The 14,586-nt window shown below is 42.5% G+C and overlaps 1 protein-coding gene across 2 annotated transcripts; it reads right to left on the reverse strand.

Moving 5' to 3' along the window:
* Positions 1-1,514: 1,514 nt before the first annotated feature.
* Positions 1,515-7,140, reverse strand: LOC112236899 (neutral cholesterol ester hydrolase 1). Of its 2 annotated transcripts, none has more exons than XM_024405516.2 (6): positions 6,858-7,140; positions 4,582-4,807; positions 4,427-4,496; positions 4,112-4,283; positions 3,891-4,030; positions 1,515-3,764 (listed from the first exon to the last, which is right to left on the reverse strand). In XM_024405516.2, exons 1-6 carry the CDS (start codon positions 6,993-6,995, stop codon positions 3,287-3,289), a joined length of 1,224 nt encoding a protein of 407 aa, XP_024261284.2. In that variant the 5' UTR covers positions 6,996-7,140; the 3' UTR covers positions 1,515-3,286. The 2 variants fall into 2 exon arrangements, with proteins under 2 accessions (XP_024261284.2, XP_024261285.2); XM_024405517.2 differs by having other exon boundaries at positions 6,845-6,982.
* Positions 7,141-14,586: the final 7,446 nt, after the last annotated feature.

The raw sequence follows: 14,586 nt of genomic DNA on the forward strand, positions 1-14,586 counted from the left end.
ATAGACAACAGGTTGAAATTATAGGTAATTAGCAAGACACCCCCAATAGAGGAGTGGTTCTGCAGGTGATAACCACAGACCACTTCTCAGTTCCTATGCTTCCTGGCTGATGTTATGGTCACTTTTGAATGCTGGCGGTGCTTTCACTCTAGTGAGACGGAGTCTAAAACCCACACAAGTGGCTCAGGTAGTGCAGCTCATCCAGGATGGCACATCAATGTGAGCTGTGGCAAGAAGGTTTGCTGTGTCTGTCAGCGTAGTGTCCAGAGCATGGAGGCGCTACCAGGAGACAGGCCAGTACATCAGGAGACGTGGAGGAGGCCGTAGGAGGGCAACAACCCAGCAGCAGGACCGCTACCTCCGCCTTTGTGCAAGGAGGAGCACTGCCAGAGCCCTGCAAAATGACCTCCAGCAGGCCACAAATGTGCATGTGTCTGCTCAAACGGTCAGAAACAGACTCCATGAGGGTGGTATGAGGGCTCGACGTCCACAGGTGGGGGTTGTGCTTACAGCCCAACACTGTGCAGGACGTTTGGCATTTGCCAGAGAACACCAAGATTGGCAAATTCGCCACTGGCGCCCTGTGCTCTTCACAGATGACAGCAGGTTCACACTGAGCACATGTGACAGACGTGACAGTCTGGAGACGCCGTGGAGAACGTTCTGCTGCCTGCAACATCCTCCAGCATGACCGGTTTGGCGGTGGGTCAGTCATGGTGTGGGGTGTGGGGTGGCATTTCTTTGGGGAGCCGCATAGCTCTCCATGTGCTCGCCAGAGGTAGCCTGACTGCCATTAGGTACCGAGATGAGATCCTCAGACCCCTTGTGAGACCATATGCTGGTGCGGTTGGCCCTGGGTTCCTCCTAATGCAAGACAATGCTAGACCTCATGTGGCTGGAGTGTGTCAGCAGTTCCTGCAAGAGGAAGGCATTGATGCTATGGACTGGCCCGCCCGTTCCCCAGACCTGAATCCAATTGAGCACATCTGGGACATCATGTCTCGCTCCATCCACCAACGCCACGTTGCACCACAGACTGTCCAGGAGTTGGCGGATGCTTTAGTCCAGGTCTGGGAGGAGATCCCTCAGGAGACCATCCGCCACCTCATCAGGATCATGCCCAGGCGTTGTAGGGAGGTCATACAGGCACGTGGAGGCCACACACACTACTGAGCCTCATTTGGACTTGTTTTAAGGACATTACATCAAAGTTGGATCAGCCTGTAGTGTGGTTTTCCACTTTAATTTTGAGTGTGACTCGAAATCCAGACCTCCATGGGTTGATAAATTTGATTTCCATTGATCATTTTTGTGTGATTTTGTTGTCAGCACATTCAACTATGTAAAGAAAAAAGTATTTAATAAGAATATTTAATTCATTCAGATCTAGGATGTGTTATTTTAGTGTTCCCTTTATTTGTTTGAGCAGTGTATATTACAATACTGTGCTCAGAACAGGAAGTTAGCTGAACCAATACACGCCACTGAAACTTCAGATCCATTTAGACTCAACATCAGATAAAATATATATTTTATGTACATATATTCATTAGTTTAAATTCTCTCCAGTGATAATATAAAACTTCAGTTTTGAAGCTCAAACGGAGGCCTTTGTTCCCTACCAGTTTACAGTCAGTTGATTCTTGGAAGGGGTTTTCTAATCTGTAGGGCACAACAGTGTCACCATCTGTCTAGTAGTGGTATTACACCCAGGGTCAATAGCCAGGCCCAGAGCCATATGTCTAAATGTATGACTTTGGCCAGGCCTAAAGTACATTGAAATGTCCGAGTGGTCAACAAATATCAGGCAAAAGGAAAACACATCAACATAATACGCCAAACCAATAGCTACGTACATTGTGTGAGAAAAGAGGACAGATCTTTCTAAAATAAAAGCCCATTTGGAATACCTGGAATTCCTGGTTCACATGGCTTTATATCTTCACATAACACAAACACCTGATCCTTTGACGGATTTAGAACAGACAATATTTCTTATACTAAAAAAACACACGTTCTATGGTCAATGTTCTCTCTGCACATAACATATCTTCACACTGGGCACAGACGTCATTTCAACGTGTAGTTTTGATTTGGTTGAGTTGTCAATAACGTAAATTCAACGTGAAATCAACAAACAATTTCACCATGTCATTGGATTTAGGTCAAAAGTTGGGTGAAAAAAATGACAAAATTCCCTTAGGTTAATGACTTTTTGCAAATCCAATCAGTTTTCCATCACAGATTTTTTTTAAGTGGAAAAAATGTTGATTCAACCATTTTTGCCCAGTGAGTTACTTCATTTCTAAAATAATATCTATAAAAAATACTTTTCAGCCTGTCTGGTCTCATGCCGTGTCAGATTCTCTCTTAGTGGTCCTATACCCTGGTAAAACACTGTTCCTCGGGGGCTGTAGTTAAAACATGTGGTGAGGTCTGTTTTTGGCCCTCTTCTGCCTGCTTCTCTAAGCTTGGAATGGTCAAATAAATAAATACAACATATTATTGCACAACCCAGAGATTCCACACAGATGTGTATGTTGGTCAGTCTTTCAGTGTATCAGACTGTTAGCATTCAAAGCTTTAAATCAGTTTCCATAGACAGCTGACAGTTCACGGTCTTTACATTGAACAACCACAGGATCAGCTAGGTAGTCAAAAGGAAAGAGGCATGGGAGGTGTGGTTGTCTGGTTGCCTGGACATTTTAGTCCTAGTGGTGCTCCTATTGGGTTCTAGGTTGTGATCCTATAGTTTTGATTCTCAACATAACTTGGGTTCCATAGGGTTCTGTCGTGGTCTAGACTACTATTTTAGATGGTCTGGTCACACAAATTTCCTAAGTGGCAAAGGTCCGGATGGGTACTGTCATCTGTCGGCGTAGTAACAAACCCACCCTTTGCAACGCATGTAACTCTAAACTGTTCAAACAATTCACACCCCTTCTGCTGGTGGAGAAAAAACGTAGCAGTTTTAAAGCAAATTTTCTGCAATTCCACACATTTTGACATGGGGCAAAAAAAACTGTTGCAGTTTTAAAGCAAATTTCCTGCAATTCTACACATTTTGCCATGTCTTCTTATGTGTGTTCATATGATACCTGAGTGATTCAACAAAATCCATGGGGGCCCCCTTGGGGTCGAGTCCCCTGCCCATGATAACTACTCAACAGCAGTAAGTTAAAAGCCTGATTGATTTCTTAAAAAATAGATTTTAAACACACTGTCCGTATCGACCCTCTTCTGGGTCCGGTTCCAGACCGCGGTCCGCCTGTTGAGTATGGCTGTTCTAGAGGTTGTGGTCTAGCCACTGGATGTAGTTGTCCAGACTCCTCTGGCCAACGGAGGACAAAAACGGCCAAAAGGAGAAGACCATGCAGCCGTGGAAACCGTCGTCATAGTGAACACTGGTAACCGTGACGCCCGCGTCCTGTAGTCTCCTGGCGTACATCAACCCATCGTCCCTCAGAACATCGAACTCACACGTCATCACGTACGCTCGCGGCGTTCTACCCAGAATCCCCTGTTCTGCAAGCAACGGCGCCGCTCGCACATCCACCAACCCCGGCACTATCCCCGTGACCTCCCGCGACCCAGTCTCTATGCCAACGGGCCGGTAATGCTTTTGGTGTTTGGCCGCGAGCAGGGAGGTCCAGTTGAGATGAGAACGGATGGAAGGAGAGATGGAGGGATGAAGGAGGGAGGAGGGGGAGGAGAGGAGATGAGGGAGGAGAGAGGGATCAGCCCCCAGGTAAATCAGCCAGAACCTAGAGAGCGAAAGGAAGGTTAGTAACAGGTGTGTGTGTGTGTGTGTGTGTGTGTGTGTGTGTGTGTGTGTGTGTGTGTGTGTGTGTGTGTGTGTGTGTGTGTGTGTGTGTGTGTGTGTGTTGTACCTGGCCATGAGGTGTCGGTGCAGGATGGGTACGTTGTGGTTCTGTTGGTAGGACGGGGTGTTCAGGTCTAGAGCCTGGAGGACTGGGTAGATCAACGCCTGGATACTGAACTTCACACTCATACTGTCATCTGCAGAAATCTGTGGCCAGAAAAAAAATGTGAGTGTGTGTGTGTTTATGTGTGTGAGTGTGTGTGTGTGTGCAAGTTTACATGTGTGTACCCGCTGGGCCACGGCTGCAGCGAGGTTCCCCCCAGAGCTGTCTCCAGACACCCCCACCCTGGCTGGGTTGACCCCAAAGCGCTGCAAGACCTCTGGGGACAGGAAGGCCCTGGAAGCTGCTAGAGCATCATGGTACTGGTCTGGAAACACTGAATCAGGGGCCAAGCGGTAACTATGGTAACAACAATTAACACACCATAAGTTAAGTTAGTATAAGTGCCTTGCTCATGGGCACAATGGTAGCCTTCCGGTTTCCAGTTCGGTTCCCATATGATTTATGTAGATATATTTTTAAAGTATTATTCTGATACTCACTCAACCGACACAACGACTGTATCCAGCTCTTCAGCCATCCTCCTACACAGCAGGTCATAAGATCTCATTCCTACACATACATACAAATGCAGAACATTTTGTGCATAAACACATATGGAATGTTTAAAAAGACACTCTAGCACACACACACTTACGTCCGCTGCCAAGGGCCCATCCCCCACCATGGAAGTAAAGCACTCCCCTCCTGAGCTTGGCTCCTCCTCCAACTGGCTGGAACACTCGTGCGGGCACGCCCCCCAAGGCGGAGTCAGTGACACGTACAGTAGGACTAGACCATGGCTCAATCACCTCCAACCGAGACACCACAGAGTTCAACATATGGACACTGTGACACACCCCTAGAGCTTGCGCCGCATCACCCTGGAACACACACACACACGCTCAGTTTAATATCTGCACACAGTGATGGGATGTAAAAACTACAACCAGCCATCCAGATATACTGTATAGGGTGTGGGGACTGGTACTGCAGGTCTCAGTGTGATCAGTGTGTGTAATCTTCTACAGTATTACTAATAATAAGGTGTTTGGACTGGTAGTTCAGGTTAGGTAGAGACACAGGCTAAGGCGTGTTGATGACTCTCAGCCACTCCCCACTCTCTATTTCATCAGATCCTTACTGTTGTTGACCACTGTTGCACAAGGCCAGTGACCACTGAGACAATTTTCATTATTTATTTATTTGACTGGAGTCACTATTGAGACCAAGGTCTCTTCTGCAAGGGAGCAAGGAGCCCTGCATATACACAATTTTCCCCAAAAAATAACACACAATGTAAAAAAATAATACAAATAGTCAAGAAAAACAACCACATTCCACAACAAGGAGGTCTCCAATCTAGATATATATAGTATAGTAACTAAAGATGAATAATGATGTTAGGCACGGCAGGAGTTTTTGTAAGAGAGATTTATAGATAAAAAAAGATCGATTAATCAACCTACGTGACTTCAAAGAGGGCCAGGCTACTTTCTGGAAAAGAATGCAGTTTCTGGAAAAGAATGCAGTGTACTCAACTTATCACCACACAAGGCCTGTGTGTATGTCCTTATTGTAGCTGGCCAATGATAGAGGTTCAAAGTTCAGACAGTCTAGTCAAGTAAAGGAATATAATGTCATGCTACTATTCTCCAACCCAAAACACTATTACCAGAGGCGTCATGCCCATAGGGGGCACAGGGGTACGTGCCCCCACAGATATATCATTTGTTTTACTTTTTTCTCTGTAACACTACTAGCCACTTAGCAATTATTTGAAGCTGGGTTTAACTAGCCCAGATAGGTTCCCAATCTCCCAACCTCATAACTAGCCACCAAGAAGCCATTTCAGGCTATCAATCAAGTTAGACAAGCTAGCTTGTCCATCTATCTTAGCTGGCATGCCTGCTGGCAATGTTGGTAGACTTTAGAAAAGCAATGTACTGAATAAGACCCAGATATTAGCAGAGATGCAGAGAAGCATATTTAGTTTGTTTAAAAAAAGAACCACTAGTCAGCAGGATACAGATAGCTCAAGAGGTATGCTTAGATATGATGAAATATAGTTGTATTGGCCTCCCACGTGGCGCAGTGCTAAGGCGCCACTACAGCCTGGGGTTCACCACTACAGCCTGGGACCCCATAGGGTGGCACACAATTGGCCCAGCGCCGTTTGGGTTAGGGGGGGGTCGAACTTTGTTTCCTCCGACACATTGGTGCGGCTGACTTCCAGATTAAGTGAGCAGTGTTAAGAAGCAGCGTGTTTTGGCGGGTCATGTGTTGTTGTATGTGTCGAATTGCTACACTTTATCTTGGCCAGGTCGCAGTTGCAAATGAGAACTTGTTCTCAACTAGCCTACCTGGTTAAATAAAGGTGAAATAAAAATGTAGAATGTTTCAGAGGACGCATGTCTCAACCTTCGCCTCTCCCAAGACTGTTGGGGAGTTGCAGCAATGAGACAAGGTCTTAACTAAATTGAGGAGAAATGGGGTAAAAAAAAAATAAAAATATATATATATATATATATATTATATATATATATATATATAGAAATAGACCGATTGTTTTTACATAGAATTAAGCATATTTATTATGGCTCAGGATTGCAGGGGAAAGCTGTCTCAGGTGTTTGAAAAATTTTTAATTCTCAAATGTATTCCCCAGACCACATCACATACATACTTTGTGCCCCCACAGATTTTGGGGGTGCATGACGCCCCTGATTGGTGCCCTTAATGGACTGTCAAGGTACGATAGGTTATTTGACTGTCCTGTGGGCTGTATGACCTGATGGGACTCATAGGCTAACCAGTTCACTGCACTAATGTCATGAACCGACTAATTCTAGTATTCAATACTATTTACAGCAAAACACCTGCCTTAACTAATACGTTCTATTCTATTTTCAAGTCATTACCAGTCAGTCCTACCGCATGTATGAAGCTCCGGAACAGCGCGTCCAGCAGAATGAGCTTCCAGGGCTCGCTCACCGCACTCGGTAACGGAGTATAGACGTAGTAGGCAGCCGCCACCGACAGCAGCACGCCCCCGGACCAGCGGAGCCTCATAACTGCAGGGAAAACGGACTGTCACCGGAGCACGTTCACCCGATAAAAGAGATGTGAATTGAATTCACGGTGACTCGTTTTTTTCTGTATCCCCGTGGTTGGTAGAGGTCGGTTTAACATTGGGGGTAAACCAGAAACGTAGCCAAGAATGAGGATTAATAGTGGTGTCAGAATAAAAGTCCTGTTATGATTCATTTTTTTAATGGATTCCAAGTATTTTTGTTCAACAAGCCCATTTAGAGTCCAGTAGGCCTACAATATAAAATCAGACACAAGAGCATCTGTTATCAATATTATACCTTTCAAAATAGGCCTATATGTTGTGGATTTCAGTCTGAGGTGGCTTTTATTTTGAAGTTTGCTCCCGGCTTTTGCTTTCGAAAGTTAGCTGCATTACGTAAAAGCTGATAAGAAATCCTCAGGATTGCGTAAAGAGACGCGTAGCGCTCATGGGAACTGTAGTTTATACTAGTAAAACTATTCAGACTCAACTACAACAAGATGGAGAACTTGACAAATGTTTCGTCAGGAATAATTGAATACGTTTGAAGGGACAACCACAAAGTCGATATATGTAATTAATAAGGAGTGACAATCAGTGCTGGGCTTGAACGTCTACTCACCCGTTGCATGAAGGCACAGAGTTTCTAAACCCAGTAAACCCAGAGACGCAACATCGCAAACTGTCACGTTTTCATGTTCGTCAAAAACAACTTTAAGGAATGCCTGATTTGACGTTCGCATTTCGGCATGACACGACCATTACACCCGCCGACGTGTTTCTAAGCATGAGTTTAACTAGCCAACGTAGCCATGACATCGCCTACAAGAGTTCTCAGGGATTTCTATTGCAGAAGCAGTTTCTGCCTATCTTCACACTGTACTGTCTTTGATAAAGGTCTCTTGCCTTTTTATGTGAAAGTGTCATTCTCTTCTTCTGCCACCAGATAGCAGCATCTAAATGGCCTCAAAAATACACTGCCTTCTGAAAGTATTCAGACACCTTGACCTCAAAATTTTGGTACGTTAGAGTCTTATTCCTCATCAATTTTACACACAATACCCCATAATTACAAAGAAAAAACAGGTTTTTAGACATTTTTGCTAATTTATATATTTATATAAAAAACTTTAATATCACATTTATGTAAATGTTGTCTTAGGTCTCTCTTTATGTAGTGCTGTGTTGTCTCTTGTCATGATGTGTGTTTTGTCCAATTAATTTTATATATTAATTATATATATATATATGTGTATATATATATTTTTTTTTAAATCTCAGTCCCCGTCCCCGCAGGAGGCCTTTTGCCTTTTGGTAGGCCGACATTGAAAATAAGAATTAGTTCTTAACTGACTTGCCTAGTTATTAAATACATTTTTTTCAAGTATTCAGAGCCTTTACTCAGTACTTTGTTGAAGAACCTTCGACAGCGATTACAGTATTGAGTCTTCTTGGGTATGACTCTACAACCAAATACAATGCTTTTATTTTTTATATTTTGTTTATATTTAGGAATAACTTGTTCCTTGCCACACATTCTGAAACTAACTGCAGCTCTTTAAGTGTTGCAGTGATTTCACTCACTGTAGTAGCTGACGTGCATAGTGTTGAGTCATCCGCATACATAGACACACTGGCTTTACTCAAGGCCAGTGGCATGTCATTAGTAAAGATTGAAAAAAGTAAGGGGCCTAGACAGCTGTCCTGGATAATTCCTGATTCTACCTGGATTATGTTGGAGAGGCTTCCATTAAAGAACACCTTCTGTGTTCTGTTAGACAGGTAACTCCTTGTCCACAATATAGCAGGGGGTATAAAGCCATAACACATATGTTTTTCCATCAGCAGACCATGATCGATAATGTCAAAAGCCGCACTGAATTCTAACATAACAGTTGCCAGAATCTTTTTATCATAAATTTTTCTCAGCCAATCATCAGTCATTGGTGCTTACTAAGGGTCGGTAACAGGCTGATTGGTCGGCTATTTGAGCCAGTAAAGGGGGCTTTCCTATTCTTGGGTAGCGTAATTACTTTTGCTTCCCTCCAGGCCTGAGGGCACATACTTTCTAGTAGGCTTAGATTGAAGATGTGGCAATATCGTCCGCTATTATCCTCAGTAATTTTCCAGCGTTTGTTGCTGGCATGTCATGCCTAAATTTGATAATCTTGCCAATTAAATAATCATTAAAGTAATTGGCAATATCAGTGGGTTTTGTGATGAATGAGCCATCTGATTCAATGAATGATGGAGCTGAGTTTGCCTTTTTGCCCAAAATTTAATTTAAAGTGCTCCAAAGCTTTTTACAATCATTCTTTATGTAATTTATCTTTGTTCCATAGTGTAGGTTCAACTGCTTTTTATTGAGTTTAGTCTCATGATTTCTCCATTTGCAGTACATTTGCCAATCAGTTGTGCAGCCAGACTTATTTGCCAGTTTGCCTCATCCCTCGCAACCATACAATTTTTTAATTCCTCATCAATCTACGAGGATTTAACAATTTGCAGTCATTTTCTTAATGTAACTGGAATAAGCAATTTCATAAATGTGTCAAGTGCAGCGTCTGTTTGCTCCTCATTACACACCACAGACCAACACATATTCTTTACATCAACAACATAGGAATAGCTACAAAACTTATTGTATGACCTTTTATAAACTATATTAGGCCCAGTTTTTGGGACTTTGGTTTTCCTAGATATGGCTACTATATTGTGATCACTACATCCAATGGATTTGGATACTCCTTTAAAGCACATTTCTGCAGCATTAATAAAGATGTGATCAATACATGTTGATGATTTCATTCTGTTTGCAACTACCCTGGTAGGTTGACTGATTCAGGAACTAGTTACTGTTTGAAGATTTCTCTTAAATATACCTCTCTGTTGATATCACATACATTTTCAAGCATTTCACACTGTTATCCAGATACTGACTATTAACACTTTGTAGTCTATAGCAGCTTTCCACCAGAATGGCCTTTAGGTGAGGCAGATGAACCTGTAGCCATCTTACTTCAGCAACATTAAAAATGAGATCCTCGCTAAGCTTTACAGGAATGTGGTTCTGAATATAAACGGCAACACCTCCACCTTTGGCATTTCTGTCTTTTCTGTAGATGTTATAACCATGTATTGTTCCCACTGTATCATCAAATGTATTATCTAAGTGAGTTTCAGAGATTGTCAGAATATGAATGTCATCTGTTACTTGCAAATTATTGATTTCATGAACCTTGTTTCTTAAGCTACATATGTTAACGTGAGCTATTTTAGTACTTTTCTGGGATGCTTGATTGCTTTCATTGCAAGAGAAGCTTAGCAGAAGAGAAGCTTAGCAGAAGTAGACATGCTCATGTTATTTATGTTAGTGCAGGTTCAGCTTCACACAGTGGACTTCCTACTTGGGCACAACGCCTCAGTGCTAACAGTATAACTCTGGTTCATAGGCACATGATTTCTGCATACAATAGCTGTAGGATCAGGTTACTTACATTGTGACTTCCAACACCTGGGATAATGTACATTTGCTGAAGCATTATGACAACTCACTGACAAAATGGTAGGGATTAACTGAGCTGGCCTTGGGTCATGGATAAGTCATTGTCTCAACGCAGCCTTATAATGTTGTGAAAGGATCCAGGAACACAAATTATTTGGGTGGATCCCATCCTCCTTATAAAACAAGCTTTGTTTCCAGAAGGTATCAAAATTGTCAATACACGTTACACCCACAGAGCTGCAATAGTCAAGTAGCCAGTTATGGAGGGTTAAAAGTCTGCTGAACCGTTCAATGCCACGATTTAGGGAGGGCAAAGGGCCAGATATTATGGGGCATTTGTTGGTGTAGAGACCCAATCAGTTTAAAAAAAAAATCAATCTTCAGTTGTTCTGAGTTGCCCTTCATAATGTCATTGAATCTCACATGAACTATGATATACTAAATTTCATGATGCACGTTTAAAATGTTTGGGAGCAGCTTATTGATGTCCTGTACTCGTGCTCCTAGATAGCACAACGTTTTTGCTCCAGGGACTTTTCTCATCATTGAACTGCCCAATACAATGGCCGGACAAAGGGATGGAGATATCCGCCCATTACTACCCCTCATATAATTTGTTGAACCTTTTACAGGCCCACAAGAAGCAGGATAGCATACGCCCACTGCTCCCGGTGATAGGTCCAGACCTCCCACAGCAGGCAGTGCCCTGTCAGATCCAGAGAGAGGGAAAGGAGCCGAACTCAATGACGAAGTCTCTGCTGGAGTCAGCACAGCCGTTGCAGACACAGGCAATCCCGGTGATGAAGCCACAGGTAGATCAGACACCAGAACGAGAAGCTATTCCTTATGTCAATCTGCTCCGAACCTCTTGCAAACACTCCAGTCCTCTTAGCAGCATACCACTGCCTTCGGTTTCCACAACTTGTGACATGGGACCAACACTAATTGGAACAATCCTCTTACTGTTCTCCGTCCACTCCACTACAAGATGGAGGAGGACAAGAAGATGGAGACGACTTCCTCTGCAGGCAAGTTCCAGGTTGCAAAGGCCATTCGGGTAGGGACAGATGACAAGGCGGGTATACTTCCATCAGGCCGGAATGGCGTCCAGTCACAGGAGTTAAGAATGAGAAAGTTCCAATTTGCGTTTTCCCCATAAGTTCATGTAGAATTGAAATGTGCTAGCTAAGGATAGCTACCTCATTCCTGTAAACCTCTGCAAGCAAACAATTGTTGCATTGTCAATATTGTTCCGGATAAGAATGTAATAAACACAGCTTCGACATCGCTGGAAAAGTTTGTTTGCTATTCCTGTCACGACTTCTGCCGAAGTCGATGCCTCTCCTTGTTCGGGCAGTGCTCAGCGATCGACGTCACCGGTCTTCTAGCCAACATTGATCTATGTTTCATTTTCCATTGGTTTTGTCTGGTCTTCTTACACACCTGGTTCCAATCCCATTCATTATATGTTGTGTATTTAACCCTCTGTTTCCCCTCATGTCCTTGTCAGAGATTGTTTATTGTTATGTTCATGTTTTATGGATTGGTGTGCAACGGGTTTCTTGTACCCACATTTTATTATGGACTTTGGTTTTGGAGTTTTTGTTTTGAGTTATTAAAATACTCCAGTTATTCCAAGTTTGATTCTCCTGCGCTTGACATCCCTGCCACCTACATACACGACGTGACAATTCCAGGCGATGTGGGCTCCATTGCAACCTAGCTAGCTAGCTGGTAGCTGGTGTTGACATATACCCCAAAATAAAAACAAAATGAACATTGGAAACAACAGTGCGGAACAATAGGTCGAGGTGTGTTGAATTGTGTTTGGGAAATAAAGATAGACATGGTTTTACAAAGGTAGTGGTCATATTTAATTCAGTACAGAAATGTGTAGGCGGCTTAACTTACCCTGCCCTGGGACTAAACTTGTGTGCCAAGAGAGCACACTTTTTGGAAAAGCAAATGTTTTCAAAACTGCAATATGTACATAAATTCAGATTATGTCCGGGGATACACAACATCCTGAAATATACAGCACCAGTCAAAAGATTGTGTGCAAAGCTGTCACCAAGGCAAAGGGTGGCTACTTGGAAGAAGCTCAAATATAAAATATATTTTGATTTGTTGAACACTTTTTTGGTTACAACATGATTCCATATGTGTTATTTCATAGTTTTGATGTCTTCACTTTAATTCTACAATGTAGACAATAGTACAATTATAGAAAAACCCTTGAATGAGTAGTCCAAACTTTTGACTGGTACTGTGTATATACAGTTGAAGTCGGAAGTTTACATACACCTTAGCCAAATACATTTAAACTCAGTTTTTCACAATTTCTGACATTTAATTCTAGTAAAAATCCCCTGTCTTAGGTCAGTTAGGATCACCAATACATTTTAAGAATGTGAAATGTCAGAACAATAGTAGAGAAAATAATTTATTTCAGCTTTCATTTCTTTCATCACATTCCCAGTGGGACAGAAGTTTTACATACACTCAATTAGTATTTGGTATTATTGCCTTTAAATTGTTTAACTTGGGAAAATGTTTTGGGTAGCCTTCCACAAGCTTCCCACAATAAGTTGGGTGAATTTTGGCCCATTCCTCCTGACAGAGCTGGTGTAACTGAGTCAGGTTTGTAGGCCTCCTTGCTCGCACATGCTTTTGCTTCTGGTTCTGCCCACAAATTTTCTATAGGATGGAGTTCAGGGCATTTTGATGGCCACTCCAATACCTTGACTTTGTTGTCCTTAAGCCATTTTTCCACAACTTTGGAAGTATGCTTGGGGTCATTGTCCATTTGGAAGACACATTGGCGACCAAGTTTTAACCTCCTGTCGATGTCTTGAGATGTTGCTTCAATATATACACATCATTTTACTACCTCATGATGCCATCTATTTTGTGAAGTGCACCAGCCCCTCCTGCAGCAAAGCACCCCCACAACATGATGATGCCACCCCGTGCTTCACGGCTGGGATGGTGTTCTTCAGCTTGTAAGCCTCCCCCTTTTTCCTCCAAACATAACAATGGTCATTATGGCCAAACAGTTCTATTTTTGTTTCATCAGACCAGAGGATATTTCTCCAAAAAGTATGATCTTTGTCCCCATATGCAGTTGCAAACTATAGTCTGGCTTTCTTATGGCGGTTTTGGAGCAGTGGCTTCTTCCTTGCTGAGCGGCCTTTCAGGTTATGTCGATATCAGACTCATTTTACTGTGGATGTAGATACTTTTGTACCTGTTTTCTCCAGCATCTTCACAAGGCCCTTTGCTGTTGTTCTGGGATTGATTTGCACTTATTACACCAAAGTACGTTCATCTCTAGGAGACAGAACGCGTCTCCTTCCTGAGCGGTACGACGGCTGCGTGGTCCCATGGTGTTTATACTTGCGTACTATTGTTTGTACAGATGAACGTGGTACCTTCGGGCGTTTGGAAATTGCTCCCAAGGATGAACCAGACTTGTGGAGGTCTACAATTTTTTTTCTGAGGTCTTGGCCGATTTCTTTTCATTTTCCTATGATGTCAAGCAAAGAGGCACTGAGTTTGAAGGTAGACCTTGAAATACATCCACAGGTACACCTCCAATTGACTCAAATGATGTCAATTAGCCTATCAGAAGCTTCTAAAGCCATTACATAATTTTCTGGAATTTTCCAAGCTGTTTAAAGGCACAGTAAACTGAGTGTATGTAAACTTCTGACCCACTGGAATTGTGATACAGTGAATTATAAGTGAAATAATCTGTCTGTAAACAATTGTTGGAAAAATTACTTGTGCCATGCACAAAGTAGATGTCCTAACCGACTTGCCAAAACTATAGTTGGTTTTTGTGGAGTGGTTGAAAAACTAGTTTTAATGACTCCAACCTAACTGTCTGTAAACTTCCAACTTCAACTGTATATATGTATATACTACCATTCAAAAGTTTGGGGTCACTTAGAAGTGTCCTTGTTTAAAAAAGAAAAGCAAGAAATATCTCCATTAAAATAACATCAAATTGATCAGACATACGGTGGAGACATTGTTAATGTTGTCAATGACTATTATAGCTGGAAAAGGCAGATTTTTTAATG

This window comes from Oncorhynchus tshawytscha, linkage group LG16 (genome assembly GCF_018296145.1).
Source record: "Oncorhynchus tshawytscha isolate Ot180627B linkage group LG16, Otsh_v2.0, whole genome shotgun sequence".
Classification (NCBI taxonomy): Eukaryota; Metazoa; Chordata; class Actinopteri; order Salmoniformes; family Salmonidae; genus Oncorhynchus; species Oncorhynchus tshawytscha.

Excerpts from the sequence above, each read along its gene's own strand:
- LOC112236899 (XM_024405516.2), bottom strand. The coding sequence starts at position 6,995 with ATGAGGCTCCGCTGGTCCGGGGGCGTGCTGCTGTCGGTGGCGGCTGCC. Across the intron at positions 4,808-6,857 it reads TCCGGAGCTTCATACATGCG|GGTGATGCGGCGCAAGCTCT; the intron begins GTAGGACTGACT and ends TGTGTGTTCCAG. Across the intron at positions 4,497-4,581 it reads ATGGGCCCTTGGCAGCGGAC|GAATGAGATCTTATGACCTG; the intron begins GTAAGTGTGTGT and ends ATGTATGTGTAG.